The 15480-nt window shown below is 35.1% G+C and overlaps 1 protein-coding gene across 4 annotated transcripts in view; it reads right to left on the bottom strand.

The window, feature by feature from the left end:
- Nucleotides 1–15480, bottom strand: part of CASK (calcium/calmodulin dependent serine protein kinase) — a 166268-nt gene that overhangs the window by 37814 nt on the left and 112974 nt on the right. For all 4 annotated transcript variants that reach the window (XM_081327004.1, XM_081327005.1, XM_081327006.1 and 1 more), the window contains exons 13-17: nt 15169–15249; nt 13358–13546; nt 12548–12626; nt 9320–9405; nt 1243–1311 (exon numbers count right to left, since the gene is read on the bottom strand). In XM_081327004.1, coding sequence (XP_081183130.1) covers nt 1243–1311; nt 9320–9405; nt 12548–12626; nt 13358–13546; nt 15169–15249 — 504 coding nt within the window. The remainder of the gene's footprint in view (nt 1–1242; nt 1312–9319; nt 9406–12547; nt 12627–13357; nt 13547–15168; nt 15250–15480) is intronic.

Raw genomic sequence — 15480 nt, 5'->3', positions numbered from 1 at the left:
ATATGGCACTTTTACTGTTATTATTCATGCAAAAAGGTATGTTTTTCCAAGCCACTTGGTAGTAGATATCTAAACTTGTATTGGGTAGAGCTCTTATTAGCCCTTTTTCTAATACCACTATGTTTGTATATGTGTACTTGTGTGTGTACATATGCACACATATGCTTAAGTTAATCACAATACATTTCATTAATGTGTTCTGTGTACCATAAGTCATGGTCCATAAGTTAATTACAGTACATTTTATTAATATTTTTCCAGAAAAATATTGTTGTATTTAGGAATACTCAAAGGTCATCAAATAAGCAAGGAAGTGTTTAGAAGAAAACGGCAACCAATTGGAACATTTAATATAATTTATATAATAAATTATGGGGATCTAACTTTTGGTATATCCTGTATATGTGTGTTCTTTTCATGATGGAATCTATATCCTAAAACTAAGTCCCACTAAATTGGACCTCTTTCTTAATATTCCTTATTACTTCCAATATTCCTTATTATTTCCAATATCCTAGAAACTATGCAAATTATTTAATTAAAATGTATATACATGCCTTTAAACAAATTTGGTACTTTAAATGGGTTATGACTAGAGTGTACCACCACATTTCCAAGAAAATTATTTGCATTTTTTTCTATTTTTTTTTTGCTTTTTCATGGAGAATCTGGTTTGTTGATCAAAATAATTTTAACAGTACTAGTTAGCATTTGCAGTATATGATCACATTAAATATTCAGCTTTTTCACTGGATGCATTCACTATTTTGGTTTGTCTTATTATTATTATTCCTCAATTTTAGCTCTGGCTCTTTAATCAATCTGAGCTTATTTTTAATATTAAAAATCCTGTCATATCATTGAATCTTTTCACCAGATCTTTTTATGAAACCATCAGAATTCATTGTCCAGATTTTAAAAAAAATCATTTCAAGTATCTTGCGTAGATGTGTTTGTTAGTTCCTGAAATATTATTCAAGCCTTATTCCACAGCCTAAACATTATTATTAGTTTTCACATTTTTGGCTATTATGCAATATTTAATGAATTGATGTAATGAATATGAAATAGCAACAATACAGTAGGTGGATAGAACTACTCCTTTGTTCCGTTATCTTTGTTGTAAAATTGGTGTGTGTGATCTAACAGCACAGGCAGAAACAATTTCCCAGAAAGCAGTAACATCCAGCCATGAGCAGGCAGTTAATTTTGAGACTGAGAAGAAAGCAAGTAATTCATTACCTCACATGAAGAAGATTGAGTGCGATAACTGGGCACAATCTTGAAGGTGATGCTGCCTCTCATTTCTCTCTGGTGAAAGTAAAGTATTTGTTGTTTTGCAAAACTCAAAATAATTAAATGGAGCACTCAAAACCATCTAATATTTTAACAAAATCATAAAGCCTATGGGTTTATTTCCAAAATTTAGTCACCATATATCAACAGGGATCCAAACACACTTCAAAAAAAGTTCTGTATGAACCAAGCAGAAGTACATGTATAATAAGGTTAGTATTTTAGAACATATCATATTTGGTAGTAGCAAGCTGGTTTTTTGTCTTTGAAGTTTTATCATGTTCCCTCTAATTTGTAGATACTTCAGCAACAAATACATTTAGCATTTTTAAATATAGTTGTTAACTACATGACACTTATTAAACATACTATATATAAGTCATTTGCTAAAGTACAAGATTAATAAAGAAATGGCATAAATAGTAAACTAAAATTTTCAACAAAATTACCTTTTTTAAGTAGAAACAAAACTACTGATGACTATTTTTTTAAATTCACATAGCAATTCAACAAAACTTGCTGAAAGCAATCCATTATTCCTTTTGTGAAAAAAAGTCAAATCAATCTGGATTCTAAGAATGTGATTATTTTATGAACAAATAAATTCATGTAGGAAAAACATAACAAGGATAATTAAATCAGACAAAAATGAAGCTGCTTAACAAAATGCTCTGAAAATATCTCCTTCCTGTCCTTGGTATTTCAATGTGGAGTATGTTCTAGAATGTTATAAATGAAAATAGAACTCTTGCACTCAGCAAAACGTAAAGACTAAGCTATGTAAAAAATAAACTCAACAGATATTAACCCAGATTCTAATTAAATAGTAAAGTGTTATTAAATATTTGTCAAACTTGGACTTCCGGTGGCTGCGCGGCGCCGGAGACAGCCTTCCCGGGCTGCCCGCGGCTCAGCTGAGTAATTTTCACCCGAAACAGCGCCGATCAGCTGTTCGGGTGAATTTGAAGCCCCCTCCTCGGGAGAAGAGGAGGGGGTGAGGCCCCAGGTAGGGGTCGAGTTCTACGGGGCCGCCTGAGCTCGTAGCTTGGGCGGCTGAAGGATTGAACTCCCCCGTAGCCTGGGTCGCTCCCAGCTGGTCAGCGTCTCTGCTCCGGATTTCTTGGAGCAGAGCCAGGCGTTTGCGACCACCCCTGCCTGAAGGAAGGACTATGGAATAAAAGGAGCAGGCAGAGCGGTACAAGAGGAAAAGGTGAAGAGGATTATTATATTTTACTCTCTAGCTCGATGGACTTTTTAAACTTAAAGTGAAAGTGCGTCACAAGTGAAAGTAAAAGATGGCGGCTAAACCTCCCCCAAAAACTCTTCGGAGTGGTGGAACTTCTCCGGTGCAACAATCATCATTGCAGGCGTTGCGTCCTCCTGATGTATTGACACCGAAGGATTTACAAGATGCTCTTGAAAAACATGCCCAGGTAATTCTGGATTCAATGGGTGATAAATTTGCACAGATGGAGGAGAAATTGGAGAAATTGGAGGAGAGAATGGAAGAGAGGATGGAACAGAAGTTCAGTGTGATGAAGGTAGACATCTTGTCTTCAGTGCATAAAGTGGCTGAATGTGTGGAAGATCTGGATGAAAAAGTGGAAGATTTGACTCAAAAGAATGCCATATTAGAAGCAAAAGTATTGGAGAATGAAGATTTAAGAGACAAAATGGACAGAGAATTGAGTCTTGCTCAATATTACCAGATGCAGTTTGCTGTTAGAATCAGAGGCTTAAAAGAGAATATTAAGGAAGATCTAAAGCAGCTGATTTCTGAGGCTCTGGAAGTGGTATTGAATCAGCCAGCATCTGAAATAAAGGGAGGCATGGATAAAGTGTTTCGTGTGAATTCATGGATTGCTAGACAGAGAAAGCTGCCTAGAGATGTGGTGGTTTATTTTGCAAAGAGGGAAATTAGAGATGAAGTTATACAAGCTGCCTATGATTCTAAAGTTGTGATTGCTGATCAAGAAGTTTTGGTTCTAAAAGAAATTCCTCCAAAGATTTTAAGGAGAAGGAAGGATTTTACATTTCTTGTGCAAGAGCTCAAGCAACGAGATATAAGGTTCAGATGGGAGATTCCAGTTGGGCTGATGGTGATGCATGAAGGTAAAAGGTACCGTCTGGTTACTGTGATGCAGGCGCGTGATTTTTACAATAACGTTTTAAAAGCAACCCCATTATCACTTTTGGAAGCTGCAAAGAGATCTGGAGAAGGAGAACATCAAGAGGCTGAAGATGGACAGACAGAGGAGAACGGTGCTGGAGGAGATCAAGCTACAATTTCTTTGGATGATCCTAGAGAGCAGAGGGTGACGCGTGCTGCTTTAAAACGATCAAAAAAAATAAAAGAACAAGATCAGCAGAAGTCTATGGAACTTCCACAACGTACTTACAGCCAAGCAGTGGGAGGAGCACGGCCTAAAAAAGACAGTCCTATCAAAGCAGTGCTTCAAGAGCTTTGGGATGATATGCATGACAACTAAATTTTTAACTTGGAACGTTAATGGACTAAATTCACCACAGAAGAGGAAGAAAGTTTTTCAATATTTAAAACAATTCAAGATAGATGTTATATGTTTGCAAGAAACGCATATTAGGGTTGTGGATCAAAAGTATTTATCGAACTCAAGGTTGGGTACGCAATTTGTTGCTTCTGCAATGAATAAGAAAAATGGAGTGGTTGTTTATGTTAAAAGTGCTTTAACAGCAGACTTAATTGAAGCAGATAAGCATGGAAGATACGTTATGATAGAGCTGCTGCTAGAAGGCAAAAAGACGCTTTTAGTTGGATTATATGCTCCTAATCAACAACAAGCTGACTTTTTTAGCTTACTTCATACAAAGCTTACCCAGTTGGATTATAAATCTTTTATTTTTATGGGGGATTGGAATGGTGTTTTGGATGTACAGATGGACAAGGCTGGAGCTTTTAAGCGCGTCCCAAGTCATGCTAGACTGCCTAAATCCTTTTTTGAAATGAAGGATGACTTGGAACTGCGAGATATTTGGCGCGAGAGACATTTGCAGGAAAAGGATTATACTTTTTTTTCTGACAGACATCAATCTTTTTCTAGGATCGATTTTATTTTGTTGACTAATGATTTTTTTTAAGGACTAAGAAGGTGAAGATTTGTGCAAGAATTATTTCTGATCACAGCCCAGTTTGGCTAGAGATTGATAAGGAGAATAGAGATAGGCGCTCGTGGCGCGTAAATGAGAATTTGTTTAGAAATCAGAGAAATGTGGAAGAATGCAAACAGCGGATGAAGGATTTTTTTGAAATGAATATGAATAAGGGCACCTCTATGGACATGGTTTGGGATGCTAGTAAAGCCTATATGAGAGGGGTGTTGATATATATGAATAATAAACATAGACGTGCTGTGGAAGCTAGGAGGAAAGAACTGGAGAATGAAATAAAGGAAAAAGAAAAGGCTTTGATTTTGAATTCAGAGGATGTGAAGATTAAGGAGGCTATTAAACTGTTAAGAGGACAATTTGATAAATTAATGGCTGACCAAGTGGCAACCAATTTGCGGTTTGCCAGGCATAATACCTTTTGCAACGCCAATAAACCAGGTAGATGGTTAGCTTATAGATTGAGGAAAAAGCAAAGGGCTTCTAATATAGATAAAATTGAGCATAAAGGAAGGGTTGTGTTTCAACAGGACCTTATCAAGGATGCTTTTGTGGATTTTTATTCTAAATTATATGCTAAGGAGAAGATTAATGAAAAAGACATTGATATATATTTGGAGAATGCTAGCATCCCGGTTCTTACGCAAGTACAAAAAGAGGGGATTAATCAATTAATTACAGAAGAAGAAATTCTCACAGCAATTAAGGAATTGAAGATGGATAAAGCACCAGGTACGGATGGTTTGTCTGCGGCTTATTATAAAAATTTACAATTAGAGATGATGAAACCGTTAAAGGAACTGTTCCAGACAATCCAGAGGGGGGGAAAGGTGCCACCGTCTTGGAGAACAGCTTTTATTTCCTTGATTCCGAAGGAAGACCAAGATGCTACTCAAGTTAAAAATTATAGACCGATATCGCTTTTAAATACAGATTACAAGATATTTGCTAAGGTGTTGGCTAATAGGCTGATGAGGGTTCTGCAACAGGTGATTCATGGGGACCAAACGGGGTTTATTAGTGGTAGGCAAATGAAAAATAATGTGAGACATATAGTTGATGTGTTAGAGTTTTTGGAAAGGAACAACCAGATCCCTGCGGCGCTAATTTTTCTAGATGCTGAAAAAGCTTTTGATCAATTGAATTGGCAATTTTTGATGAAAGTTTTAGATAAAATGGATTTTGGGGAAAATTTTTTACAACCGATTAGGGCATTATATCAAAAACAAACTGCCCGAATTATAGTTAATAATAGTCTGACAGAAGTATGTAATATTGAGAAGGGCACAAGGCAAGGGTGTCCATTATCGCCCTTGTTATTTGTGTTAACATTAGAGATATTATTGGTTAAAATACGGAATTCGGAAAAAATTAAGGGTATACAAATTAGAGATCAGGATTATAGATTGAGAGCATTCGCAGATGATCTGGTTGTTACAGTGACCCAGCCAGAGAACTCTGTTGTGGACCTGATGGAGATAATAACACAATACGGGAAGGTTTCTGGATTTAAAGTTAATATACAGAAAACCAAAATTCTGGCCAAAAATATGACAGTTTCGCAAAAGGCTCTCTTAGAAGGATTAACTGGATTTGAGATTGTTAAAAGGGTTAAATATTTGGGGGTGCTTTTGTCGCCCTCTAATACAAAGTTATATAAAAATAATTATGAAAAACTATGGGGGAATATTCAAAAAGAATTGGAGAGTTGGGAAAAATTGCAATTGTCCTTGTTGGGACGGATCGCAGCAGTGAAAATGAACGTCCTGCCTAAATTTCTATTTTTATTTCAAATGATACCGATTCTTAAGAAAGATTCTAATTTGGAGGAATGGCAGCGAGGTATCAATAAATTTGTTTGGGCAGGGAAAAGGCCACGAGTTAAACTTAAGATTATGCAGGATACTCGTGAGAGAGGTGGTCTTAAAATGCCCAATCTTAAACTATACTATGAAGCTGCTGCATTAGTAGGAATAAGTGATTGGATTAATTTGACACAAGAGAGATTATTAAATCTTGAAGGCCACGATTTGTTGTTTGGCTGGCATGCATATTTGTTGTATGACAAGAAGGTAGACAATGTGTTTAGAGTGCATATTCTAAGACAGGCATTGTTGAGAGTTTGGAAGAAGTATAGACATAAGCTAGATTGTAAGATACCACTGTGGGCAATTCCAAAACACGCAATAGAAAATATACATGCTGGTTTCAAACATGATGTGACTACGTACAAGGAGATTCTGAGCTTGGAAAGAAATGTCTGGAATTTGAAATCATATAGCCTCTTGCGAGAAGAGAAGGTTGTTCAAAATTGGTTTCAATATACTCAGCTACGAGCCAGGTGGAAAGAAGACCAGAAAATTGGTTTTACAATGACTGATGAAAATTTGATAAAGCAAATTAGAAATCAGGGTCCAGCACATATCAAACGGATATATCTTGCATTGATAGAAATTGACTCAGAAACAGAGCTTGTTAAAGATTGTATGATTAAATGGGCCCAAAATATCCAAGAAGTTGTTACAATGGATACGTGGGAAAGGATTTGGGTGAGGAACGTAAAATTTACACAAGCTCAAAATCTAAGAGAGAATTTTTATAAAATGTTTTATAGATGGCATCTAGATCCTAAAAAGCTTGCAAGTATGTATCCGAATTATCAGCCTAAATGTTGGAGGTGCGGTGACGAAGACGCAACATATTTTCACATATGGTGGACTTGTAAAAAGGTTAAGGCTTTTTGGATAAAAGTCTGGTGGAACATGCAGAAGATTTTTAAACAAAGGATAAAGTTTTGTCCGCAACTTTTTTTGTTGGGAATAATTACAGATGCAACAGTTGTGGACACTAAGTTGATGTTGAATTTAATTACGGCAGCAAGACTCTTAATAGGTCAATATTGGAAGAAGGAGGAACTGCCGACTATAGAAGAATGGACTTTAAAGGTTTCTGACCTGGCAGAGATGGCAAAGATCTCGGCTTATTTGAAAGATCACTCGCAAGAACGTTATATTATGGAGTGGAGAAAATGGATTGAGTATATCCAGAACAAATATGGGACTAAAAAGTTTCATGTAGCATTTGAATAAGTCTTCCTTTTTTCTCTTTTTTCTTTTTTTTCATATTTAATAGTAATAGTGTTTGTAGTTATCCTATATGAGCTAGAGAGTGATAGATTTTAGAGTTTACGGTTGTTAGCATATGGTTGTTTATGATTCCTTTTTTTTTTGTTTTTTATACCTTGTACTTAGCTCTGGGAAGTCGGGGGGGAGGGGGGGAGGGGTAAGGAGGGAGGGATAGGGGAGGGGTAGGGGGGTTTGTTAAAGATAAAATGTATGATAAAACTTTTCAATAAAAAAAAAATATTTGTCAAACTTTACTCCGTAGTTAATGAACACTGACTGACTCTAATGACACAATCAGTTATTATTTTTATTTCTTTTTTCAAGATATTATTTGGAGTTCATGCCAATTTAAAACAAGAGACAGGACCTGGTTCCTGGTATATATATATATAAAAATACATACAAAGGAAGAAGAGTTGGAACAAAAAAGAGAAAAGCAGCATCAATTTTACAGAATATTTCTTTACATAGGCTTAAATTTAGTTTAATTTGGACTAATATTCTGTTAGTATTGCTTTTATAATTTTCTGGCTGCTGATGGAATAAGAATGTGCTAAACATTAACTCCTTTTGGGGAAAATCTGGGCATATTGCTCACAGCCAAACACAGTAACAGGTTCAAAGGAAATATTAAGGTTGTTTTTACCAAATTCCATGTTATTGAAGTTGATCCTGCTGGTGAGAACATGGGGCTGCCCTTGAAGAGTATCCAAAGTTTCAACTAGTACAGAACGCAGGAATGTGGGCAATTTTGTGCAAAAGAGCAGCATTTTATACCTCTGCTTTATGAGCTGTATTGGTTGTCACTTTACTAATTTAAGGTTCTAGTTTTAACCTTTAAAGCCTTTCATGGAATGGAACTGGGCTATTTGAGGGACAGCCTCTTCCCAATTATTTTAGCCTGCTGTGGGTACCAAAAGTTAAGGATCTGGCAGGTCTCAAGAAACAAGATTTCTTTGCCATGATGCTTACTTTATGGAACATTCCTCCCCCCCCAATTTTTATTAGCTCCACCCATTTGATATTATGGAAGGCCCTCAAGACCAGGCTACGTCATTAGGCCTGGTAGTTCCAGAGAACTGGAGATATCTTAGGTGGTTCCACTGATGAGGTGCCATTTTTATCTCCTCTTTGCCAAGGAGATTATATATTTGTTTTTATGTTATTTATTTCTTAATGTAGGGTTTTTTTACATTTTTTAATATATGTCATTTTTATATTTATGGTTTTACCCAATTGTGTGATTTTCATTAGAAAAGTGGTAATACAAATTTGATAAATACATCAGCCAAAATCGGACTATGGGATAAAACTATGAACTAGTGACAGATTACTGCTAATGAGTCACACATCTCTAGAACACTGGTTTATCTTTTAATATAAATACTGCCAACATCAGGTTCATGTTGCTGATATTATTTTTCAGAGGTATAAAATGGAGTCTTTAAAAAGTTCTTAATTTTTAACTCAGCATGAATATAATACAAACCATATTCATACATGGTCCATCTTGTTCTATTTTAAAAGTTAAATAAAACGAAAAAGAAGAAGAGTACCAAAGCTACAGTTTTTACTATTTGGGAAAAGTTTTGCAGAAAAACAAGCAATCTGAAAAAACAAGTTCCATTATTAATTAATGCTAGAGGGTATGCATAGCTGTATTTTGAGTAATATTTTGAATTGCAGTTTTAGAGTTTCTTATTAACTCATATTAAAAATAAAATGACTCGGATAAAAACTTTTTACATGCTTACAAGCATTTTTTGAAGTTGTTCCACTGTTTGATTTGCCACACTAATTCCATTTATTTCCCGAATTTCATCTCCTACATGAAGTGTACCTACAGAAATAGTAAAACAAAATGCATTGAATAACAAAGTATTCTATTATTATTCTACATATCATTTTATATGCATAATTAGATATTGTAAGCAATTTGAATTTCCTCAAACTATGTGGATAAAAAATCTTGCAAACTTAAAAAATTACTAGAAGTCTAGCTACATAATCACGAACATTTTCTGCTACATTCGATAGGAATACTCCCACTTACTTTTGAATAAAATTGTAGCTCTAATAAATGGAATCCACTCTTAACATGGAAAAGCAAGTACAGCAAATAGAGATGAGGTCTCTTATTTACAATTTTATCATCTTTTGCAGACAAATACTATTTTCCAAAATGGCTCATATTTACTCAGCCATTGTGTGTGTGTGTGTGTGTGTGTGTGTGTGTGTGTGTAATATCTTGATACTATCAGAAAAAATGGTAACATTTAACAGGTTTTTCTTTTAAACTTTGACGAACACCTTTTGTTGGTAATAACTGATATTAAATAGGTATTAGGAAAAAGGCAAATAAGTTTCTTATCTAGGCAATAATGGCAAAGAATTGGTGAATCATGAACAAGATATACTGAGAATAAAGCAAAAAAGAGAATACAGACTCTATAAGATAGTGTTAATAAATGAAGGGACAGGAAGAAAGATGGGTGATTTCTTTCTGAAGAAATTTAACTCAGGAATACCTACTCATATTATAAAAATGTTTTGAGATCTTGTTAAGAGACATTTATTTCCTCTTTTTAAAAGTAAGAATTGAAAGTGTATGGTTTAAAAAGAAGTAAAGCACTGAAAATATAATTAGCAAAGTATAATATAAGCCTAGGTCTTATATTAATTTTTGGTCCAAAATCTGCATTAGGGTATATTTTCAGGTGATGTCTTATTTTTTAATGTATAACAGATATGTGAAACACAGGGCCCATGGGCTGGTAGGACCCATAACTGGCCTGAGGGGTTGCCCCAGAGATAGGCGGCAGGTGGGTGCCCCCCAGCACACGCACAGGAAATGGTGAGTGCTTGGGGGCTATGTCCGGCAGCAGCCCACAGCCTGCCGGCCCCTTGGGCCGCACCCTCTGGAGCTGTGCAGCCCACACAGCACAGGTGAGTCTGAGTGCTGTGACCACCAGGCAGAGGGAGAGGCATGGGGGAGGCATACGATCCTGCCCACCAGATGCACCATGCAGCCACCCAGTGTTGTGATTCTTCACCAGCCCGTGGATCTGGCAGCTGAGTCTGAGGACTCAGAGGAGGGGACTGGAGTGTTATCAGAGGGAGGCTCTGAGGAGGTACAAGATTTACAATCTGACGAAGAGCCTGGCCCCTCTACTCGTGATCAGGTTGAGACACAACTGTGCTGGGAAGCTGAGGGGGATAGTGACGACTCACAGCTGGGTGACATTCAGGATGCTCGTAAACGCTGGCAGGCAAAAAAGAGCAGGACAAAGGAATGCAATGGGGCAGCTCCAGAGGCAAAGGAGCAGGCATTAGGAAAGCCATGCCTTGGATGCATAATAAAAGGGGAGGTGTGGGAGGTGCTGGTCGCCGAAGGCAATCATTCGGGTTACGAATCAAGTTGCGATGAACTGTTTGTTTTTTCTCAAGTCTGTGAGTAATAAAAGGGGTTTGGGTTTCTGCCTGCTTGATTTGAAGAGAGGTTTTCTCCTTGTGAACTTAACAAGGAGCTCAAGTAGGCTGGGACAGAACACCCGCCCACTCCATCCCACCATCTGTCTTTGTTTGCCTGAGCCCACGATGGGACAGATGGCCATGTGGTGTGTCCGGCAGGCTGGATCCTGCGCCTAACCCCCATGGCTCTGCCTCTTGTTTGGAGGGCCAGCCTGGCAGTCGCAGCACTCAGAATCACCTGTGCTGTGTGGGCTGCGCAACCCCAGAATGCACCGGTCAAGGGGACAGTGGGCTGTGGCTGCTGCTGGACACTGTTGGCCCTCATGTGCTCACTGCCTCTTGTGTGTGTGCTGGGGGACGCCTGGCTGAGTTGGTATGGGTTGGAGTACTGGGGGCTGGTCCCTTGCCATCTCCGGGGAAGCCCTGCAGGCCAGTGGAAGAATTTAATGTACATGAAGACCAACACCAATTAAAGAACTGGCATCTGTGATTTCACATTTTTGTAATAATAATAATAATAATAATAATAATAATAATAATAATAATAATAATAATGATGATGATGATGTTAATGTTAATGCTGCAAATAATTATTATACAGTCAGTCACTGAGCTTTTTCAATTGTGGAAATTGATGCATCAGTAATCTCTTGATTACTTCTGGTAATATATGTTCCTCAAAAGCATAATTTAATTGAGGATATTCCAAATGTATAACAGTTGATGTTCAAAATTTCTTGTCTTCCATCTTTTCTGCAAACTTGGTAATCATCAAATCATTAACTAAAGATTGGATTTTAACAAATACACTCTAATAGTGGATAGCATCATTCCCTCTCTAATATTCTATCTTTTTAAAGTTGTCCCATCAAATACTTGAGCAGAATTGTTCCAAGTTGCCCAGAAAATAAGTTCAGAAGCAAATGAATTTAATTTACAAGGAAGTAGATTTTAGTAGTTGAACTTTCAAAATTAATGCTTAATGAAAAAGTTGTTCAGTAATGGAAGAGGCCTCAATTAAAATACATAGAATAATTGATCTCAACAAACCAAACAGAGATTTTTAAGGCAAAATCTTGTCACGTAATATTTTGTTTATTTATTTTAGCAGGTCTACTCAGTGTTCATATCTTCATTCAGTCTTGGTCACTATTCTGGAGTTAAAAAAACACTGGCTTTGATGATATAAGGTTCCCATGTGTACTCTCATAATAAACCCATACATTTCTTGGAAAATTAATTATTTATACGCTAAATGCCAGGTAATCGATATACTTTAGATGATATTGAGTATCTGTTCATTATAGCAAAACATTTGATTTTCTTTGCTTGTTGAACCATTGATACGTGACCTGAGTAATAACAAGACTCAGTGATTTAAAATATTATATTATAGGCAATTTATGATTTTTGACACTAAATATTCAAATGTCATTTAGATTCCATGTCTGAAAATTTGGATAGTATTATATAAAATTTGTGTTGTTCATTAACTTTTATATTTACATTACCTTGCCTGTGAATCATTCCACCATGCATAATTCTTGCTACAATGCAATGGTTCAATTCATTCATTTTTAAAGTGATTCCCTAGTAAAAGAAATAAAGTAATTTAGATAGTCACAATAAGATTGTTCAAGCATTGATCTAGTTTAAGCATTTTAACATTTGACCATGCAGTAATCAGATCTAACCTGTCTCAATTTACCACTATACCTATTAACATTTTATCTCAACTCACAAATCATATGCCCATAAATTATTTGCATACTTCTTTTACCATACCTCAAAGAAATACTTTAACTTTTTGCTCTTTAATAAATAACATTGTGAACTGTGGTATAGATATATTTTAAAAAGCTGTAAGTGCTTCCAGAGAAGTTATCCAAACAGTAAGTGGCCTATGAATAAGAACATACATCTTCTTTTGAGAATGTGCAAGAGAGAAAAATTTCCATTCTGTTGATGGAGGAAATACTATTTAGGAGGCGGTGATATCTGGATATAATACACAGGATACTGAGAAGAAAACCTTTCAATTTCAAAATTAAAATTATTTATTCATATAATTTGTATATTATTTCAACCTAATTGAATCAACCTTTTCTGAGATAATCTATATTTATTTATATTAAAAGCTTTTTTGGTACAAGCTTTTCTCTGGATATTAAGATTTTACTTCCACCATTTTTAAAGTTAATGTTCCTTTCATTTGCCCAAGATAAATTTATAGTTTTACAAAAGATAATTCATAAACTTGATATATGACTGGCTATATCTTACATGCTTATAAAATTAAATAACAAAATTTATCTATTTACCATTGGTTCATCTGTATTTTTTTGGAACTGAACCAATCGCACTCTTGTGACATTCTCCATGTCCATGTCTCCATTGATGCTTTCTGGAGAATCTCCATTTAAATACGGAGATGTGGGAGGTGGAGTAACTCTTAATGCTTCATCACTGTAAACTTCATGTGCCACTACATCATGGGTTTGGAGTAAGGCCTACACAAAGATATAATTTTCATTTTTGTTATCTTTTGGTCTTAATTAAAGCATAAAACATCAAGCTATTCAGCCATAGTTCAACCCAAACAGCATGTGTTATATCACTTTCAGTTTTCCTAATAGTATTGACAGTATACTAATATCTCAATTATACATGTGACAGGCATTTCCATATACTACTTATTCATGCAATCTTACTCTACTTAAGATGCACAGAAAGGAAGTGTCCTTGAACAAAAAATAGCTGATTCTCTGGAAGTCCTTTATTTTACTGAGTTTCATCGTGTGTTAAAAAGGTCTCCAGAAATATGCAAGAGAATCCTATCTTCCAAATGGATTCGCCTATTTTCAGAGCATTCTTTGCTTCTGAAATGTAACAGTTCAAAAGGAAAGTATGCTCTTCAGTGTCTAAAATCACAATGTCCACTATGCAGAAGCTAGCATGTTCATATTTATGTATGATAAAATTTCATCAAATATATTTTAAGTACCAAATTTTCAATACTTACAGTATTCATTTTAGTATTTATATTAATGTTTCAGGAGTTAATGTAAATTCTAATTCTGGATTGCAAAATTGTAAAAAAATTCCACGCCATGTGTAGTCATGTAAACAAAATTCTCTCTTCATTTATGATTCTTCAGAAATATTTACAGTCAAAATTGTGGATTTATTATAATATGTTGTTCATTTAGTAAAATTAGCACATACAAACTGGCAATGATTCAGAATCAATACAAAAAGGACCTGATTTCCTGTCTGTGAAGGAAGACTAAGCAAACTTCATTTTCTACAATTAAAGTTGAGCATATTGACAAAATAGGATAAAACTCTCAGACAAGAAGTCATGTTCCCCTTGTTAGACAAAGTATCAGAAGGTGAGTTCACTGAGTAAGAGTAGGCTGTCTTGAAAGGACTGACAAACAACTGTGGGGTAAAATAATTTAAGTAAGAATTGGCAGTACTATATAATGGAATACTATATTAAACTGAAATCATTAAAGGATAAACTATCACTATGATATTCTTAATTAAGATTTTATTTCTAACAAAATTTTGAATCCATAATTGGATGACAGGTTGAGCCATCTAAAATATCTGTGGAAATTCCAGTAAAAGAGAGGCCTGACTAATGTCAATATTGTTATCTTTTTTGATTTAAACACTTATTTTTCAAAGTTTATAAAATTACAGCATTTTTGTTTTACCATAATGTCATATTTGATTTACATATTACTTTATTGTTATAGGAAACTGAAGGATGCATATAAATATTTTAAATAATTTTAAAAACCTATAATATTTGTTATGCATTTTTCTATACCCATAATTAATATATTGCTATTTCTATCCATCATCCACTGTAATTAATGGGAAATATCCATGCCAAAGATATTAGCTTCCTTAAGTCCAGTTTGGTGTTGAACATTGGGACAGAAATAATTTAAATATATGAACATTCAAAATTCATTCACTGAAATTCAATGAAAGGTTGTATACATTTCTGAGTAATTATCTACCCCTTCCCCAATTCTTATTACTTTCAATTAATAATTTCTTTCGTGAATCTATTTTCCATGGGAAATATTTTAAAAATGCTATCATAACAATTAGTTACCATGAAATGAGGTTGAGTTAAAATACGTTTAAGTTCTTTTGCATCACTATTTTCTGGGTAACATGAAATTTCTTCCAATACCTGTCAAGCATAAGAGTAGATATATGAATACAGTTCGGTAACAAATAAAACTCATATTTTTGAGTCATGAATTACAAAGAAAAAAGTCTGAAAGAAGGGACTTATTTTCACTTCCTATATTGGCTTATACTGTAAGGAAGACTTTAATAAGATTTTAATAAGCTAATTAAAACAAAGCTACATCCATAGAAATAAATATGGTACAGTATATATAAACCAAAAATAGGGTAT

The sequence above is a fragment of the Vipera berus genome (assembly GCF_964194415.1).
Source record: "Vipera berus genome assembly, chromosome: 4".
Classification (NCBI taxonomy): Eukaryota; Metazoa; Chordata; class Lepidosauria; order Squamata; family Viperidae; genus Vipera; species Vipera berus.
Note: the sequence above shows the minus strand (reverse complement) of the source record. Positions and strands in the feature narration are given on the sequence as shown.